A 15,664-nucleotide genomic window follows, 5' to 3' on the forward strand; every position below is an offset into this window, starting at 1 on the left:
AACAACAATTTTATACAGTCGTCTCGTTTTTTTTTGGGGGGGGGGTAATTTTAAGTTCTAGAGGAGAACTAATTAAAAATGTGGAAAGTATCCATGTACCTTATGCAACCCATACCTTCATATACTGTGTGTAAAGAAACCGTCAGTATACTTTAAGAGAATTGTATCTTTCTTCTTTACTGCTAAACATTAATTTTGAAGTATTGAAATATAAAGCTTCTCCATATACAAGAATTATTACTAATAATATTTTGATTAGATAAATATTCATATTTATTCAATTATTAAAATATTAGGATTAATCTAGAGGTTCTTACCTTTTCATGAACTAAATATTTAAAGACACATTTTTATTAAGCCAACGTAGTTTACATTTGAAGTTTTAGAAAAGGCAGTGCAATTCTTTGTGGGGATGGATTATAGCAAATTTTGATAAAATTTCTTACATGGAAAAGTTCCAGTTCACGAGGATTTTCCATGAATATTAACACAAGTGAACTTAATGAGCTAATTTTGAGTTTAACGTCCTGTTCAGCAGCGATGCTATATGAGACGTGGACCTACTGATTAACGTGGAATCCAAACCACATGAGCTCCCGCTGGAATCGAACCCGGGTCTCCCACGCCAAAAGCGCGTACGCACAAGTGAACTTAAGCGACATGGTCTAAGCTGTCCTAATTTAGTACAAATTCGTTCCATACTTGAGAATTATCTTTCAAGTTTGCAAGTACCTATAGAACACACACTTAATATGGCAGCTAGATGTCTTAGTGTAGGAAACCGTCCCCAATATTATCCGCTTGAAGTTTGCGTAACATTTCACTCAACTTCATATTCTTCTCTGCACACTTCTTTAAAGTTTAATGAAAACACTTATATTCAGGTACACACTCCTCAAAATTCAAAGAAAGAAAATCACACAAAGATTTGAGTTCTTGTATTGCGTTATCCATAGGCATAATGGAAATGGATTTTAGGATTTAGATTTCTGTGCTTTTGGCATTAATGCATTTAGCTTGTCACGTTTGAGGGATTTCGTCCCTCGTCGAGCACACTATCCAACTAAAGGGAAGGAAGGAAGTAGCCTGAGTCATATAAGTTAGGTACCACCCTGGCATTTGCCTCATGTGAATGAGGAAAACCTCATTTTCGACCGAGTGTCCCCACCAGGAATCGAACCCGAGACCGCTCGCACCGAAGGCGAGAGTTAGCGACTACGCTACACGGGGCCACTCCATAAGCATAATGTCACCACAGTTGAACACTTGGGACGATAAAGAAACTTTTCGAACGGTATCCCCAAATCTATCAAAATTTTCTAACAATGCTATCACATATGGTCGCACAACTTCATTATGGATCTTATCATAGTCTTCAAAATCTGCCTTCAGGAATGCTTACAGACTTTCTTTCATCACTTTCTTGTGATACCTATGAAATGCTTCCAAATAACTCGATTAGTCACTCATAATTATCCTTCAAACGAGAGGTTGCTACTGACACTTTCATCAGTAAACCACTAACAGTAAGTTTTTCGGATTATAATATTGAACACATAAAAATGGTACCATGAAAACAAATGTGACTTTTTGGGGAATATGAAAAAGGACATCAACTGAAACCTCGCAAATTGTAAAAACATAAACTGAACGTTAAATTTGAAACTAGCTATATATACAAGGTGTTTCTAAAAAACACTGACAACTTTTGGGAGGTGATTCCTGACACCAAGATAAGACAAAAAGTATAGACCAACCTGAGTTCACAAATACTTACTTTCGGAGCTAGAGGCTGTCAAAGGCATGAAAAATGAACTTTAAAGGTCCATAGCTCCAAAACTAGGGGTTTACCCTAGTCGGGTCAAGACTTCACTTAGGAAATGAAAAATGAAATCTTTGAGTTTTACGTCCCACGGTTATGCCGGTTAGGCTAAAGGAGACGGTGATGATGAGAGATGAGTGAAATGGTGGAATGAAGAAAGTGGGAGGAAACGAGAGAACCCCGAGATAACCCACGCACACGGTGTTTGTCCACCACAAAGTTCACTTGGCGGGGGCTTGGATCGAACCCGGGACCCCTAGCACCAGAGGTGAACGCTCTACCACTGAGCCACCGCGGCCCCAGACTTCACTTAGGAACTAATATGTGTCATATCCAAACATCAATGTTTCAAAATTATAAAATACTCATGCAACATTTTTTATAGAGGGTGTTTGGCATATAATCTGAAGTGCTTACCAACTCTCTCTCTAAAATTGTTGAGGTAGTACCGCAAATTATGAAACATCGATATTTGGATAGGGCAGATACTAGTTCATAAGTGAAGTCCTGACCCGACTAGGGTAGTTCCCATTGTTTTGGAGGATTATTTTTTCATGTTTTCGGCAGCCTATCACTTCGAAAGGAATCATTTTTGGACACATTTTCGTCTATATTTTTTGTCTTATCTTGGTGTTAGGAATCACCTCCCAAACCTTGAAAGTGTTGTTTTAAAATACGCTGTATATGTGTAGCTATATCTATATCTTCAAATTTTTTTTTGGGGGGGGAACGGGAATTCTACAACTTTGGAGAGGACATTTTCCCCTTCTCACATGCCTGGATAAAACACTCATAACAAAAAACATTTTGTTCCTCTAATTATTAGTTATGATACCGTTAAATTAGAAAGTCCTGGGAATAAGCTATCCAATAATAACGTTATTGAAATGTACTATATTTCAGTTGATCTTTTCTTAACGTTATTTAGTGATAGCAAAAAGTATTTAATTTTTTCTAATTCGTCGCTATATAGTTATCTGAAAAGTATAGTAACATTATTGTTTCATAACAAATATAAAAGTTATAAATGGTACATAACGAAAAATTTAATAAATATATTGTTATATTAGGCTGGATTTCCATCTTTTTCGTCATTTTAACGTTAAGTTAAATGAGCAAGCCTTGTGAATAACCTATAAAATAATAACGTTATTACAATATACTATATTCCTATCAAGCTTTTCATAAGGTTATTTAGTGGTAACAGAAAGCACAATGATCCTGCAATCCGTTACTCTATAGTTATCTGATAAGTATAGTAACACAATTGATCCGAAGCAAATATATAAAGTTACAATTGGTACATAACAAAACATTTAACAAATATATTGCTATACTTGGCTGTATTTCCATCTTTTTCGTTATTTTAACGTTAAGTTAAATCAGCAAGCCTTGGGAATAACGTATAAAGTAATAACGTTATTACAATATACTATATTCCTATCAATCTTTTCATAAAGTTATTTAGTGGTAACAGAAAGTAGATTGATCATGTAATTCGTTACTCTATAGTTATCTGATAAGTATAGTAACATAATTGTTTCGAAGCAAATATATAAAGTTACAATTGGTACATAACAAAATATTTAACAAATATATTGCTATACTTGGCTATACTTCCATCTTTTTCGTTATTTTAAAGTTAAGTTAAATCAGTAAGCCTTGGGAATAAAGTATAAAGTAATAACGTTATTACGATATACTATATACCTATCAATCTCTTCATAAAGTTATTTAGTGATAAACAGAAAGTAGTTTGCTCCTTTAAGACGGTACCATTATAGTTATTTGATAAGTATAGTAACATTAGTGTTTCGTAACAAATATATGAATTTACAATTGGTACATAACATAATGTGTTAACAAATATATTACGTTACTTCCGTCTATTTCGTTATGTTATAGTTATGTTAAGTTAGCAAGCCCTGAAATAAACTTAATTATAAAGTGATGAAAGCAATAAATTTTACGTCATCTCCATTCAGTTCCACATTCTGTGCCAGTCTTCGCAAAAATTGTGGGACACAATGCAACCCAATACGTGCACAAATCAAGCGTTAAGATAAACCGTTACGGCTTGGGGCCCCAAGGCGACCAATAAAATTTCTTCCCTTCTTCAGGAAATGAAGCTTCTCTCTATACGATTGAGGAGAAAGCTTGAAGGTTTTCGCAGATATTTAGTGGTTAATTTGCCTGCTATTAGGGACGGGTTACCTCCTCAACGTTCTTCCGCGACTCGTGCATTAATACGGATAGAGGTTGCTCGTGCTGTCTGTCTTGGACTGAAGCACAGAGAACATCATGAAAACAAGAAAGGTGTATTTAAGCTGTATTTTGATGGATTTCCATAATAAATTAAGCTTTAATTATGTTTACTGCGGTACACACTGTAACATACAGAAATCGCCACTATTTTATAGTGTTACGTTAATGGTTCTGGCAATCACATATATAAGAGCAAGGAAATGAAGTTCATACACGAAAAAGAAAGTATTAAACCAGGAGTCTGTATATTAATGGTCGCAGTTATGATTGACTTAAACACACAGACTGAAATCGGTTTTCATTAAGGGTCCGATAGGCAAAACTGTTTTGCTCAGCGAGTAGTTTAAACCGGATTAAGTATGTTAAAAGCAAAGCTTTTACAGTGGAAAATCAGTTGGTGTAGCTCCGATGCTGAAAAGGAGATAAACAAACGAAAGGACACGAGGAAAACGGAGATATCTAAGGTACAGAAAGTGTGGTTCCTGAGGAAGTGTGAATCGAGCAGATATAAAAGACCCGTTAAGATGGAAAAAGAACTGATTTGGAATGAAATTAGGGTTAGAGAACGTTTTTTAAGGCGGAATGAGGAAAAGACAGAAAAACTGAAAATAGACATTAATGATAGTTTATTAGTGTTTGTCAGAGATACAGTTATGGAAAGACTTACAGAAGATTTTAGTATGAAAGTGTACACGAGATTGGAGGAGAAAGGAGTGAGATTAGGGTGCAGGAAAGAAGGTAAACATGACATAGATAAGAAAGTAGTGATGTGACGGTATCGGATGAAGAAAAGAAGCTACTAAGTTTATATTACATGTTTAAAGTGAGGAAACAAAAGTTGGATGCAGAGGAAGTCATTTACTCTGTAGAACAAGCTATAATCCAAGTACAAGACAAAGAGTTAAGAGAGAGAATAAGAAGGGCCAAGGTGTTAGAGAAGAGAAACATAATGAAGGAAAGGGGGAACCTTTCAAAGAGAGAGTACAGAGTGTTAGAGTACATAAGAAGGAGGAAAGATATATGTGTGCAACAAGCAGATAAAGGTGATGCAATAGCAGTTAGGAAAAATAACGGTACAAGGAGAGATTGAATGAACTATGTGATGAAACTTATGAGGTGATAGGTGATAAAAATATTAGTTAAGAAATTAAAGAAAAAGTGGTGGTATCGTTCACAAAAAAGGGTATAAAGAAGGTCTAAATGAAGAAGGTTATGAAGGGATTTCCGAAATTCATAAAGATAATGTTAAAGTAAGACCAGCGTTGGATTATAGAGGCAATATATTTGAACTACTGGAGAAAGAAGTAAAGAAGGTGGCAGAGGTAATGGGGGGGAAAACAAGAAAGTAATACTCAGTGGAACTGAAGAGAAGGTTGACAGAAGGACAATTAAAGTTAAAAATATAATGTTTAATGTTGATGTAAAAGCTATGTTTCCAAGTTTAAGAAGAAAGAATATAATGAGGATGATTACACAACAGTTGAAAGATAGTAAGGTTAATTGCTGAAGTGGGGAGGGTCTGAAAGAGGCCCTAAGCTTCATGTGGAAGAACAGTTACTGTGTAATAAATGATAGGTTAGTTAAAATTAAGGAGGAGCTGAGCATAGGCTCAAAGTTGAGTTCGGCGCTGGCCAGAGATTGTTATGAATGATAAGAAAGTAAGGTCAAAGGAAAATGACAAATTAGTATTCTTTTTAGTATATATATATATATATATATATATATATATATATATATATATATATATATATATATATATTTATAAAAAGGCCTTGTGTCCATCTTAAACATAAATTAAACATAACTTTCTTACAAGGCTGTCTGTATTCTTTATTATAAATTAACGAGAAATGTAACAGTTTCGGAAGTATATCACTTCCTTCTTCAGACTACTATTTCAACTGAAATCATAGATAACATAATTTGTTATCTCTACCAATCAAGAATAATCTTTTTCATTAAAATTCAAAATATATGCCCATTGTTGTGACAATTTTAAACTCTTAACAGAAATAGTACAGGCAAGGAGGAATGAAGATAATAGATATCATCAAGAAAAAGAAGATGAGAAAGTCAGCGGAATTATGTAAGAAAGGAGTGATATATGAAGTACCGTGTGGGATGTGTGATAAGGCGTATATAGGAGAAACCAAGAAGAGAATGAAAGAACGTTTAAAACAGCATAAAGATGATGTAAGATTGAAGAGAGACACGAATGCCATTTACAAGCACGTAGAGGAAACAGGCCATGAAGTAAACTGGGAAGGAGCGAAAATATTGGAATATGAAGGGAGACAACTGGTTAGGAAGTGGAAAGAAGCGAAGAGGATAAAAGAAGTGTACGTTAAAGCTATGAACTTGAATAGTGGTTTGAGTATTAATGAAGAATGGGAGGACATTTTGAAAAGAGAAGAAAGAAGAAAAGTAGAATATAAGGACAATATAGGGTTAAATTTTATTTATATGATTTTCAATATTCACGTAGTTAATTAGTAATGAATATTCAGGTAGAAAATTTAGTATTCAATATTAGGTAGAAAATTTCTATATTTAGATAGTTAATTAGTATTTAATTTAGTTAATATATATTAAAAGAAATATAAAGATTAGGTAAGAATGTATTATTTCTGTTAAGAGTTTAAAATTGTCACAACAATGGGCATATATTTTGAATTTTAATGAAAAAGATGATTCTTGATTGGTAGAGATAACAAATTATGTTATGTTATCTATGATTTCAGTTGAAATAGTAGTCTGAAGAAGGAAGTGATATACTTCCGAAACTGTTACATTTCTCGTTAATTCATAATAAAAAATACAGACAGCCTTGTAAGAAAGTTATGTTTAATTTATATATATATATCTATATATATATATATCGATATCGATGATTGTATAGGAATATGGAAGATGACACGAAGACAACTGGGGAAATTTGTGAAAGAGATTGAGGGTGAAGATAAAGGCATAGAAGCAGAAAATGAGACATCAGTGTTCTTAGACATGAAGATAAGGAAGAAGGAAGGAAGGAAAGATATACACGGAATGGTACCAGAAAAGTTCTGCGACGGGAAACTACTGCCATGCTAGAAGTGATGTGGACTATTCGACAAAAAGAGACTTTATTAATAACACGGAGAAAAGAATTAGGCAGGTGAACAGTAAAAAAGAAAAACAGAAGAGGGGATAGAGGACTTCCAGGAGCAATTAGAGGGAAACGGATACGATAAAAGGAAACTAAGGTACAAACGGAAAGAAGGAAGAAAAAGAATAGGAAGACTAGAAGGATAAAAAAAGAGGAAAGAAAAATGTGGTGGGGAGACAGAGAGTATGGGGGAAGAGACAGAGGTCATCAAAAGAATGCTGAAGAAGACTGGCAGTATTTCCATATACAGAAAGGAAGCAAGAGGTTACTACAGATAATAAGGGAGAAGCGAAGAAAGAGGAAAGAAGAAGAGGAGAGGGACTGATGGAGAAAGAAAGAATAATATATAAGATTCAGTGCAGTAAATGTGGTATGTGCTATATTGGCGAAACGGGGAAGAGATTGAAAGAGAGAATAAAACAATATAAGACGGCATTAGGTTGAAAAGAGAGAGAAAAATGCAGTTTGCACGCACATATGGAACACGGAACATTCACTCAATTGGAGTGAAGTGAAAGTGCTGAACCAAGAACAGAGAAATCCTGTTTCCTGTTTATATCCACATATGTGTACGCCATAATAAATGTTACATTTATTGCGTACGGGCGTAGTGTGGCACGTTAGCAGAGGTTGCTTACTTATCAACGTTCTTTTCTCTCCCCCAGGTAAGACGTGGCGCCGTGTGACACACCAATGGAGGTGCCAGTGACCAACGTTACCAAGGAAGAACAGCAGGATGTGATACGCTTTCTTTGTGCGGAAGGTGTCCATCCAGTGGACATATACAAGAGAATGCAGGGTGTGTATGATGCGATGTGTGTTTCAAACAAAATAGTGCTCAAGTGGCGTCGGCGTTTTCGTGGTGGCAGGGACACACTGACTGATGATGTGCGACCCGGGCAGGTGACGAATCGTATTCCTGATGAGACAGTTGCTGCTATTGACAATTGCATTAAAACGGATAGACGGGTTTCCTTGGATTCTATTACTGCTCAAGTACAGGTGTCCCATGGCAGTGCGCATGACATTGTGCGCAATAGACTTGGTTACCGGAAGTTTTGTGCTCAATGGGTCCACAAGTGTTTGTCCGAGGAACAGCAAGACAACAGAACAGGAATACCACTGAACCATTTGACGCGATATTAGAACGAGAGCGACGATTTCCTTAGAAAGATCATTGCCCGAGATGAATCCATATGCCCACTTTTTGAACCGGAATCCAAACGTGAGAGTATGCAGTGGAAGCATGCAGGATCGCCTAAACCAAAGAAAATTCGTTCCACAACATCTGCTGCTAAGGTCATGGTGACTGTGTTCTTCGACGAGCAGGAGCCTCTGCTAGTGGAGTTCCTCCTCAAAGGAGAAACAATAAACGCTAACAAATACTGCGACATTCTCCGTCGGCTGCGGCTAGCAATCAAAAATAAACGCCGGGGTAATCTCACAAAGGGTATAATTTTATTGCACGACAATGCCCGGCCTCATGTTGTCAAACACAGAATCTTTTGGCATCGTGGAAGTGGAAAGTGCTAGACCACCCCGCGTGTAGTCCTGACTTTAGTCCCTGTGATTTCGACGTTTCTGGGCCACTCAAGAAATACCTCCGGGGGCACCACTGTGGATCGGATGAAGAAGTGAAGCAAGCTGTGACAGAACGGTTCCATGCTCAATCCAAGGGGTTCTTCTTCCAGGGCATTCATAAACTCGCGTCAAGTTGGGGTAAGTGTCTCAACAGCAATGGCCATTGTATATAGCTCTATCCAATAATAAACTCTGTACATGGAAATAGACTCTTTCATTTGACCGCACCTATATCTATTTATCTATAACTACATCTATCTACAAGGTATCCAAAAAAATTCTTCCCGATTTCAGAGTCCGCACAGAGTCTACGTTGTAGCACAAAATACTCACGGATACGTCTCGAAGTAATCGCATTCTGCATCCAACACCTTCTGCCAACGTTCCTGCAATTGTACAATGCTATGGTGGTAAAAGTCAACGGTCTTGCAAGCAAAGAAGTCCGTGAGTGCGGTCCACAGGTCTCCCTCATTTTCAAATTGTCTCCCACGAAGGTAATTGTCCAAGAAATGAGACAGGTGGTAATCTGTAGGGGAAATGTCAGGGGAATATGGTGGATGACACAAAGTTTCCCATCCAAGTTGCAGAATGGTTTCCCGGGTCCGTTTTGCCACGTGTTGTTTTGCATTATCGTGAAGGACCAGCACACCTTTGCGATTAACCAATGCTGGCTCCTTTTCCTGCAATGCACGGTGCACTCTTTGTAACTGCTGGGAGTAGACATCCGCACTGATGGTTTGGCCTGGTGGTAGGAGTTCATGATGAATCACATGGCGATAATTCCACCATACGCACAGCATAATTTTCTTGGGATGCAGAGGTGGTCATGAGGTGTGTGGAACTGCGTCACGTGGCGACAACCAATGTCGAGTACGCTTGAGTGTGTTGTAAAGGACCCACTTTTCCATCACTAGTAATCAATCGACCAAATATCGGTGTGTTCTGGTGCTTGGAGAGCAAGGATAAACTGGTTTCAACTCGCTGTCGTTTGTTGGTCGCTGAAAATGTGTGTGGTACCCACTTACTCAACTTGTATGTCTTCCCTATGCGATGCAGGTGCAGTCTGACTGTTTCTATTGATACATTAAACCTTTCGGCAAGTTCCTGACATGTAAGACTACTGTCCTCCTCGATGGCTGTCTTCGTCATCCAACACATGTAGTCGTCCACTGCGGGGCTCATCACTCAAGCCCAAATCGCCGGTCAGGAATTTTTGAAACCACTGTCGGACGATGCGTTCATTCACGGCATTCTCCCCGAACGCCTGGCATATGCGGCAACGTGATGCGGCCGCTGATAGGCCTATCTTGAAGTCATACAGCAAACACCCCCCAATGAGTTGCTTCGACACCTCCATTTCACTGTGCCACTTGTCGAGCTAGGTCTCTGTAGTGTCCCCAACGAGCGTCTACTGATGTCGGTCAGTGCTCTGCCTACCTCCTTATCGCGTCGTGCGCACGTGACTAACGTCATAGCATGTCTGTGACCCTCGAACAACAAGGCCATCACAAACGGCAAAAACTTATTATATATATAATGCTTATGCTGAAAGGATATGAGATTGATTGAACTTCCTTTGATGAAATTTTGCATGCGCCACTGCTTGGGTTACAGCAGTTTCTCCCTTAATTCAGTCACCGTCTACCGCTGACCGTCTCCCAACAGAAATCTCGTCTACCGGGCTCCAATTTCCTGCCCTGAGTTGATAGATTATCTTCGGACTACTCCATATACATGATTGTTCCCATATACGTTACTAATCTCCTTGCATGTCTATACAATGTTTTCATCCTTATTCGATTTTAAACTCCATGCTTAATACAGCCCAGGGTTTGAAAAATGACACGAAATTTCAACAACCGCGAAACAAGACAAGAAAATACAAGAAAGATGTAGAAGATAATATTTCGAAATTTTCAACGGCTTCTCATTATGAACGACGGAGTTTATGTAGCAATCGATTGTCAACAAACGTCTCGTTTAAAATATTACAGCCGAAGCAAATAAACCCATAAGCTAGAATGTTATACTTGATTAATGCTGGGGTATATACCTACTTTTGGGCTGCCCTGTATATATGACAAATTGTACTTACAGAAATTCCTGGCGCCATGTGCGGCAATGTTTGGTAATGAACAATGGCCCAGCAATATACTTTCCATTGAGAAAGGGTCCGTTGGAAAACTACAAGGGGAAACTCATTTCATTCCTTTTTCACAGGTTTCCATGGTCCACTTACAGTTGTCAACCGCGTTTTGTACAAGCCCATTTAAAAGCAGACCAAATCCACAAAAGAACAATGAACTTAGATCTGGAAACTTCGCAGGTTTCCCGCTGAAAGTTATAACCTGTACTCCAGTAGCCTCCTTCATATCCTGGTAAAATCCTAAGGACGATCTTGAGGTGTATGATGAAGCTTTTCTTGATGGGTGCGGACCATGTTGATCTCATTCCCATACATTTCTGGTAGCTCACGCTCGTAGATCAGCCTCAGGATCTTCCACTGGTAGAACTGGTAGTTGATTTTGCAGTTCTCCTTCGCCCTACGAACCTTCAGTTTGTCTCGGTGACAGTTGCCGGCAACCACTATAAATCTTCCCGGGAAAGCCTCTAGCGTGCTTGGGTCCACTTTATGAAGCGCATCGTACGTTCGTCTCTGTGTATGGTGACTCTTGCTTTGCAGCAGTCGGAAAAGTAAACCAACGCCTCCCCAACCATCGATTTAAAACCACTTTTATTTACCACATGATGCTCGTACAGCTTCCGAGCGTTGCACTTGCGTTCGGTGGGCATTGACAAGGTGATGACCACTAGCCTTGAATACCTTTTTAAGTTTCAGTCGGTAGCACGAAGTGGCGTTTCGCCGATTCGTCATTTGTATTTACACCGAGGAATTCTCTTGCATAGCCATGCAAAGTTTGCCTGCATGCTGGTAGTGACTTTTGTTCACGGCCGTGTTTTCGTCCCCTTTGTTGGAAAATCGAACGCTCAGGTCACGGAATCCTTATGCTTGTCGATCACATTCTTGATTGAAGTGATTATTATTGTGTGGAAGCAGTAATCAGGAGAGATCGATGATCAGGAAATGGATCGTCTAATATGACGACACCACAGGACGACAGATAGTATTATATATAATATTACTAAATTTAATACTTTTAAATAGTCGCACTACTTACATTTCATCTTTGAACGCATTACAGTTTTCGGATTCCACCTTAAATATAGATCCCCGTCTCACTTTGCTTTGGTGCTGAAAGAGATGCTAAACTCTAATTCAACCAACCAATTTATATAAGCGTGTTTAAATATCTAATAATTTGTAGTAAGGGCACTTGAGATGTAGTAATCTCAATATACATAAGCTTATATACGAAGGTGATTCAGAAAATAATGCCTCCACCCCCACTACTTGGCCAATAGTACTGCCAACATTTTGAACTGTTTGTCATTAATGCACTGATGTTTAAGCTATATAATCACTTTTTTCACCTTCCTATCTCTTCTCTTTCCAGAGTAATGGAGCAATCCATGAATCCATGGCATCCAGTAGTGACGTCCGGTTGAAACAGCGGGCTGTCATTGAATTTCTGACTCCGGAAGGTTGTGCGCTCAGGAACATTCATCGCCGGTGACGAGTCGTGAATACACCGTCACAATCCGGAAACCAACAGTCAGTCGATGGAGTACAATCACACGTCCTCTCCTCTGCCAAAAAATTCAAAGCTGTCCTACCTGTTGGCAAAGTGTTGTTGACATTCTACCTCATCCTGCTTATCGCCCGGATCTTGCACCGTATGACTTTGGACTCTTTCCCGAACTTAAGGATCATCTTAAGGGCCAACGCTACAACTGTGACGCAGAAGTGGAAGCAGCAGTTCGGGCAATGGTGTCCCCAGCAACCACCATAATTCTTCGCCGACGGCATGGAAAACCTTGTTTCGCGTTGGCGCAAGCCCGTAATGGGGACTATGTTGAAAAATGATGCCACCATTTGCAGCTGACACTGCAAGTCTTTCACTGATACCTGTATCGGTGCCATCTGTCAAACACAAATAAAGGTGTCACCTTGGAGGAATTACCTTCTGAATCACCCTCGTGTAATGTGAGAGCGTTTTTTAAATTTCCACATCACGTTTTCGCATTAATATGGGCGTTCTTTAATATTTACATTTTCATAAATTCTCCAAGTTAACTTAAGTTATTGAAATTAGAGCTCTTTTATCTAGTAAAATAACATCTACTGCACTACTGTTTTTTAATGGAGGCAAACCTTACTGTTTGTCTTTGAGCCCTATTCCGTATCCAAGAACAAAGCCATTCGTCTCTGTCTTTGGTTTAGTTTCTTCTGCTTCTGAGACACTGGTTTTGTCTACAACATCGCTGTCATTCGTCGCTATCTTTGTTTTGGTTTCTTCTGGTTTTGAGACACTGCTTTTATGTACGACGTCGATGTCATTCGTCTGCATACAGGGCTTCTTAGAGTGAACAGATGTAGTTGTTTCTGATGGATCGCATCTATAAACGAAATTATAAAAATAAATAAATTATCAATTAAAAAATATTTGAAATAAAATTTTGGAATACAATCACTGTGATTAACTGAAACAAAAGATTTTAAAGAGATAGTGTCTTGAAAAGAGACTAAGTACTGTACTCCAGTTTTTATGAAGGAGGATTATATTATTCACATGTAGTGTGCCTTACCAGTGAAGTAGAGATGCTTCATGACCCATGATTAATATGGTGAAGCAACCGACAAACGGCTGTAAACTAAATAAAGTCATATGTAAAATTTGTGAATAAATGCTTATTTTTGAATTTGTAATTTAAGAAATAAGATCACGCAACGTGAGCATAATCCTCTGAAGGGTTTAATGTGTTGTGAATTTGAAAGTAATTGGTAATAACAGATGATACGATTTAAAAATCAATGTCAGTGATTTAAGTTGTATGGATCGAGGCTACCTCAGATAATACAAAAAAGGAAACAAATGTTTTTAATTTTACGGATTTCGTATACAATATAGTATAAAGTATACTGTATTTATTTTTAAATCAGCTTATTATTACGACTACAGTACTTCATAATATAGCGTTACCAGGTATACTAGCTTTTATTTTATTTTTTTATATTATTTTTATTTATTTATTTTTTTTTAAATCATGAATCTGTTTGAAATTGCTTGGATCGAAACTGTTCTATTTTGTTCGTATTTCGATACCAGTTTCCTACGGTAAGCTCATTCGTACCACATTCTGCAGGATTTTAAAGATGATTTTACCTCAATATAATTTTCGGAGTGCCTCCAAAACAGTGTTTGTGTAGGCTTTTATTTTTAGCATTCATTCTTTCAATCGAACATTCTGACTACAATTAATTGTAATAAACGACAAAGAAACGCCTTACAGATAATTTGCATTCAACTGGAAAGTTCAGAAAGAATGAAACTTGTTTAAATTTCTGAATTACAAACATAACTTTATTATAGTTTGAATATACAAAAACGTTATTGACCTCAATGGCCCATCGAAAACTGAAGTTATAATGTGTTCACCTCTGGTTCAAAAGATCTCTAGTTCGATCCCAAGCCATGAAAGTTTATGGTGGACAAGGATGTGTCCGTGGATTCTCCTGCTTCCTCCATTCTCATTCCACCAATTATTTCATAAATGATTCGTTTTTATTAATCATCCGTCTTCTTAAGTAAAGGATATAATCATAGAACGTAAAACTGAAAGAATTTATTTTGATTCATTTCACTGGTGTGTTGGGATAAGAATTCCCGCCTCTTAGAGCTCGGATCTTTCTGCGGGTTCGCATTATTGAGATTATAGTATTCGTATAATTGGCAGACAGTGTGATGAAGTACATCAAATCAAATGTAGGGATAACGAGACCATAAACATTGGAATGTGTCGGCGAGTTTCAGTAAGAAAATAATATGAATGAATAAAGCTAATATTGAACAGAATTGTACTGATAGTATTTGAAATCATTTGAATAATCCACTTACTTTACTTCAGCTGAACACTCATTTATCAAATACGGCAGCTTTATTCTCAAAACGCTATTATAATAGAATACAATACAAAAATTGATACATAATTTAAAAAAAAAAAAAAAAAGGAATTATTATTATTATTGAAATTAAATCTCTTTTATCTATTACAGTAACTTGGCAAAAATGCTTGTATTTCATTATTGTTTAAAGAAAAGAAATGTGCAACACAATGGAGGCATATCTTACTGTTTGTCTTTGAGGCCTATTCCGTAGTTATCAACGTCATTCATAGCTATCTTTGGTTTAGTTTCTTCTGCTTCTGGGACACCGGTTTTGCATCCGACGTTGCTGTCATTCGTCTGTATATAAGGCTTCTTAGAGTGAACAGACGTAGTTGTTTCTGGTGGATCACAGCTATAAACGAAATTATAACTAGTAGCTTAAAATCATTTGAAATAAAATTTATAAATACAATCACTGAGGTTAATCGGGTGACAAATTTGAAGTAGACAATAATAAGTTGTTGAACTTCAGTTTCTGTGAAGAAGGACTTCACTGTTTATATGTAGAATGATAAGATGTCCGAGTAACATTTTCAACCGATAGAGGTCTCCCGTTCATTCCTTCAAGTGTGTTGATTCTATATTCGTATTAAAAGAATATAAACACACCTCAAATTGGGTCTACTGTAATACTATAGATGTCCAAATCAGTAACAGCTTTTTGCACAAATGCTTACTTTATTTCTATACCTGTTTATGGTATACACTTTTCACAAGAACTATCCAACTATTATTTTGTGGTTTTTTTGGATATACAATCGCTACGGCTCCTAACTAAACATAT

At 37.4% G+C, this 15,664-nt stretch overlaps 1 protein-coding gene across 2 annotated transcripts in view; it reads right to left on the reverse strand.

The window, feature by feature from the left end:
- LOC145690686 (queuine tRNA-ribosyltransferase accessory subunit 2) overlaps nt 1-15,664 on the reverse strand; it is a 130,788-nt gene that overhangs the window by 85,525 nt on the left and 29,599 nt on the right. The window contains exons 7-8 of one of the 2 annotated variants that reach the window (XM_081765829.1): nt 15,065-15,232; nt 13,092-13,331 (exon numbers count right to left, since the gene is read on the reverse strand). In XM_081765829.1, coding sequence (XP_081621955.1) covers nt 13,092-13,331; nt 15,065-15,232 — 408 coding nt within the window. The remainder of the gene's footprint in view (nt 1-13,091; nt 13,332-15,064; nt 15,233-15,664) is intronic. The other variant, XM_081765830.1, reaches the window with a different exon arrangement.

The sequence above is a fragment of the Thermobia domestica genome, chromosome 7, assembly GCF_964235325.1.
Source record: "Thermobia domestica chromosome 7, izTheDome1.hap1.1, whole genome shotgun sequence".
Lineage (NCBI taxonomy): Eukaryota > Metazoa > Arthropoda > Insecta > Zygentoma > Lepismatidae > Thermobia > Thermobia domestica.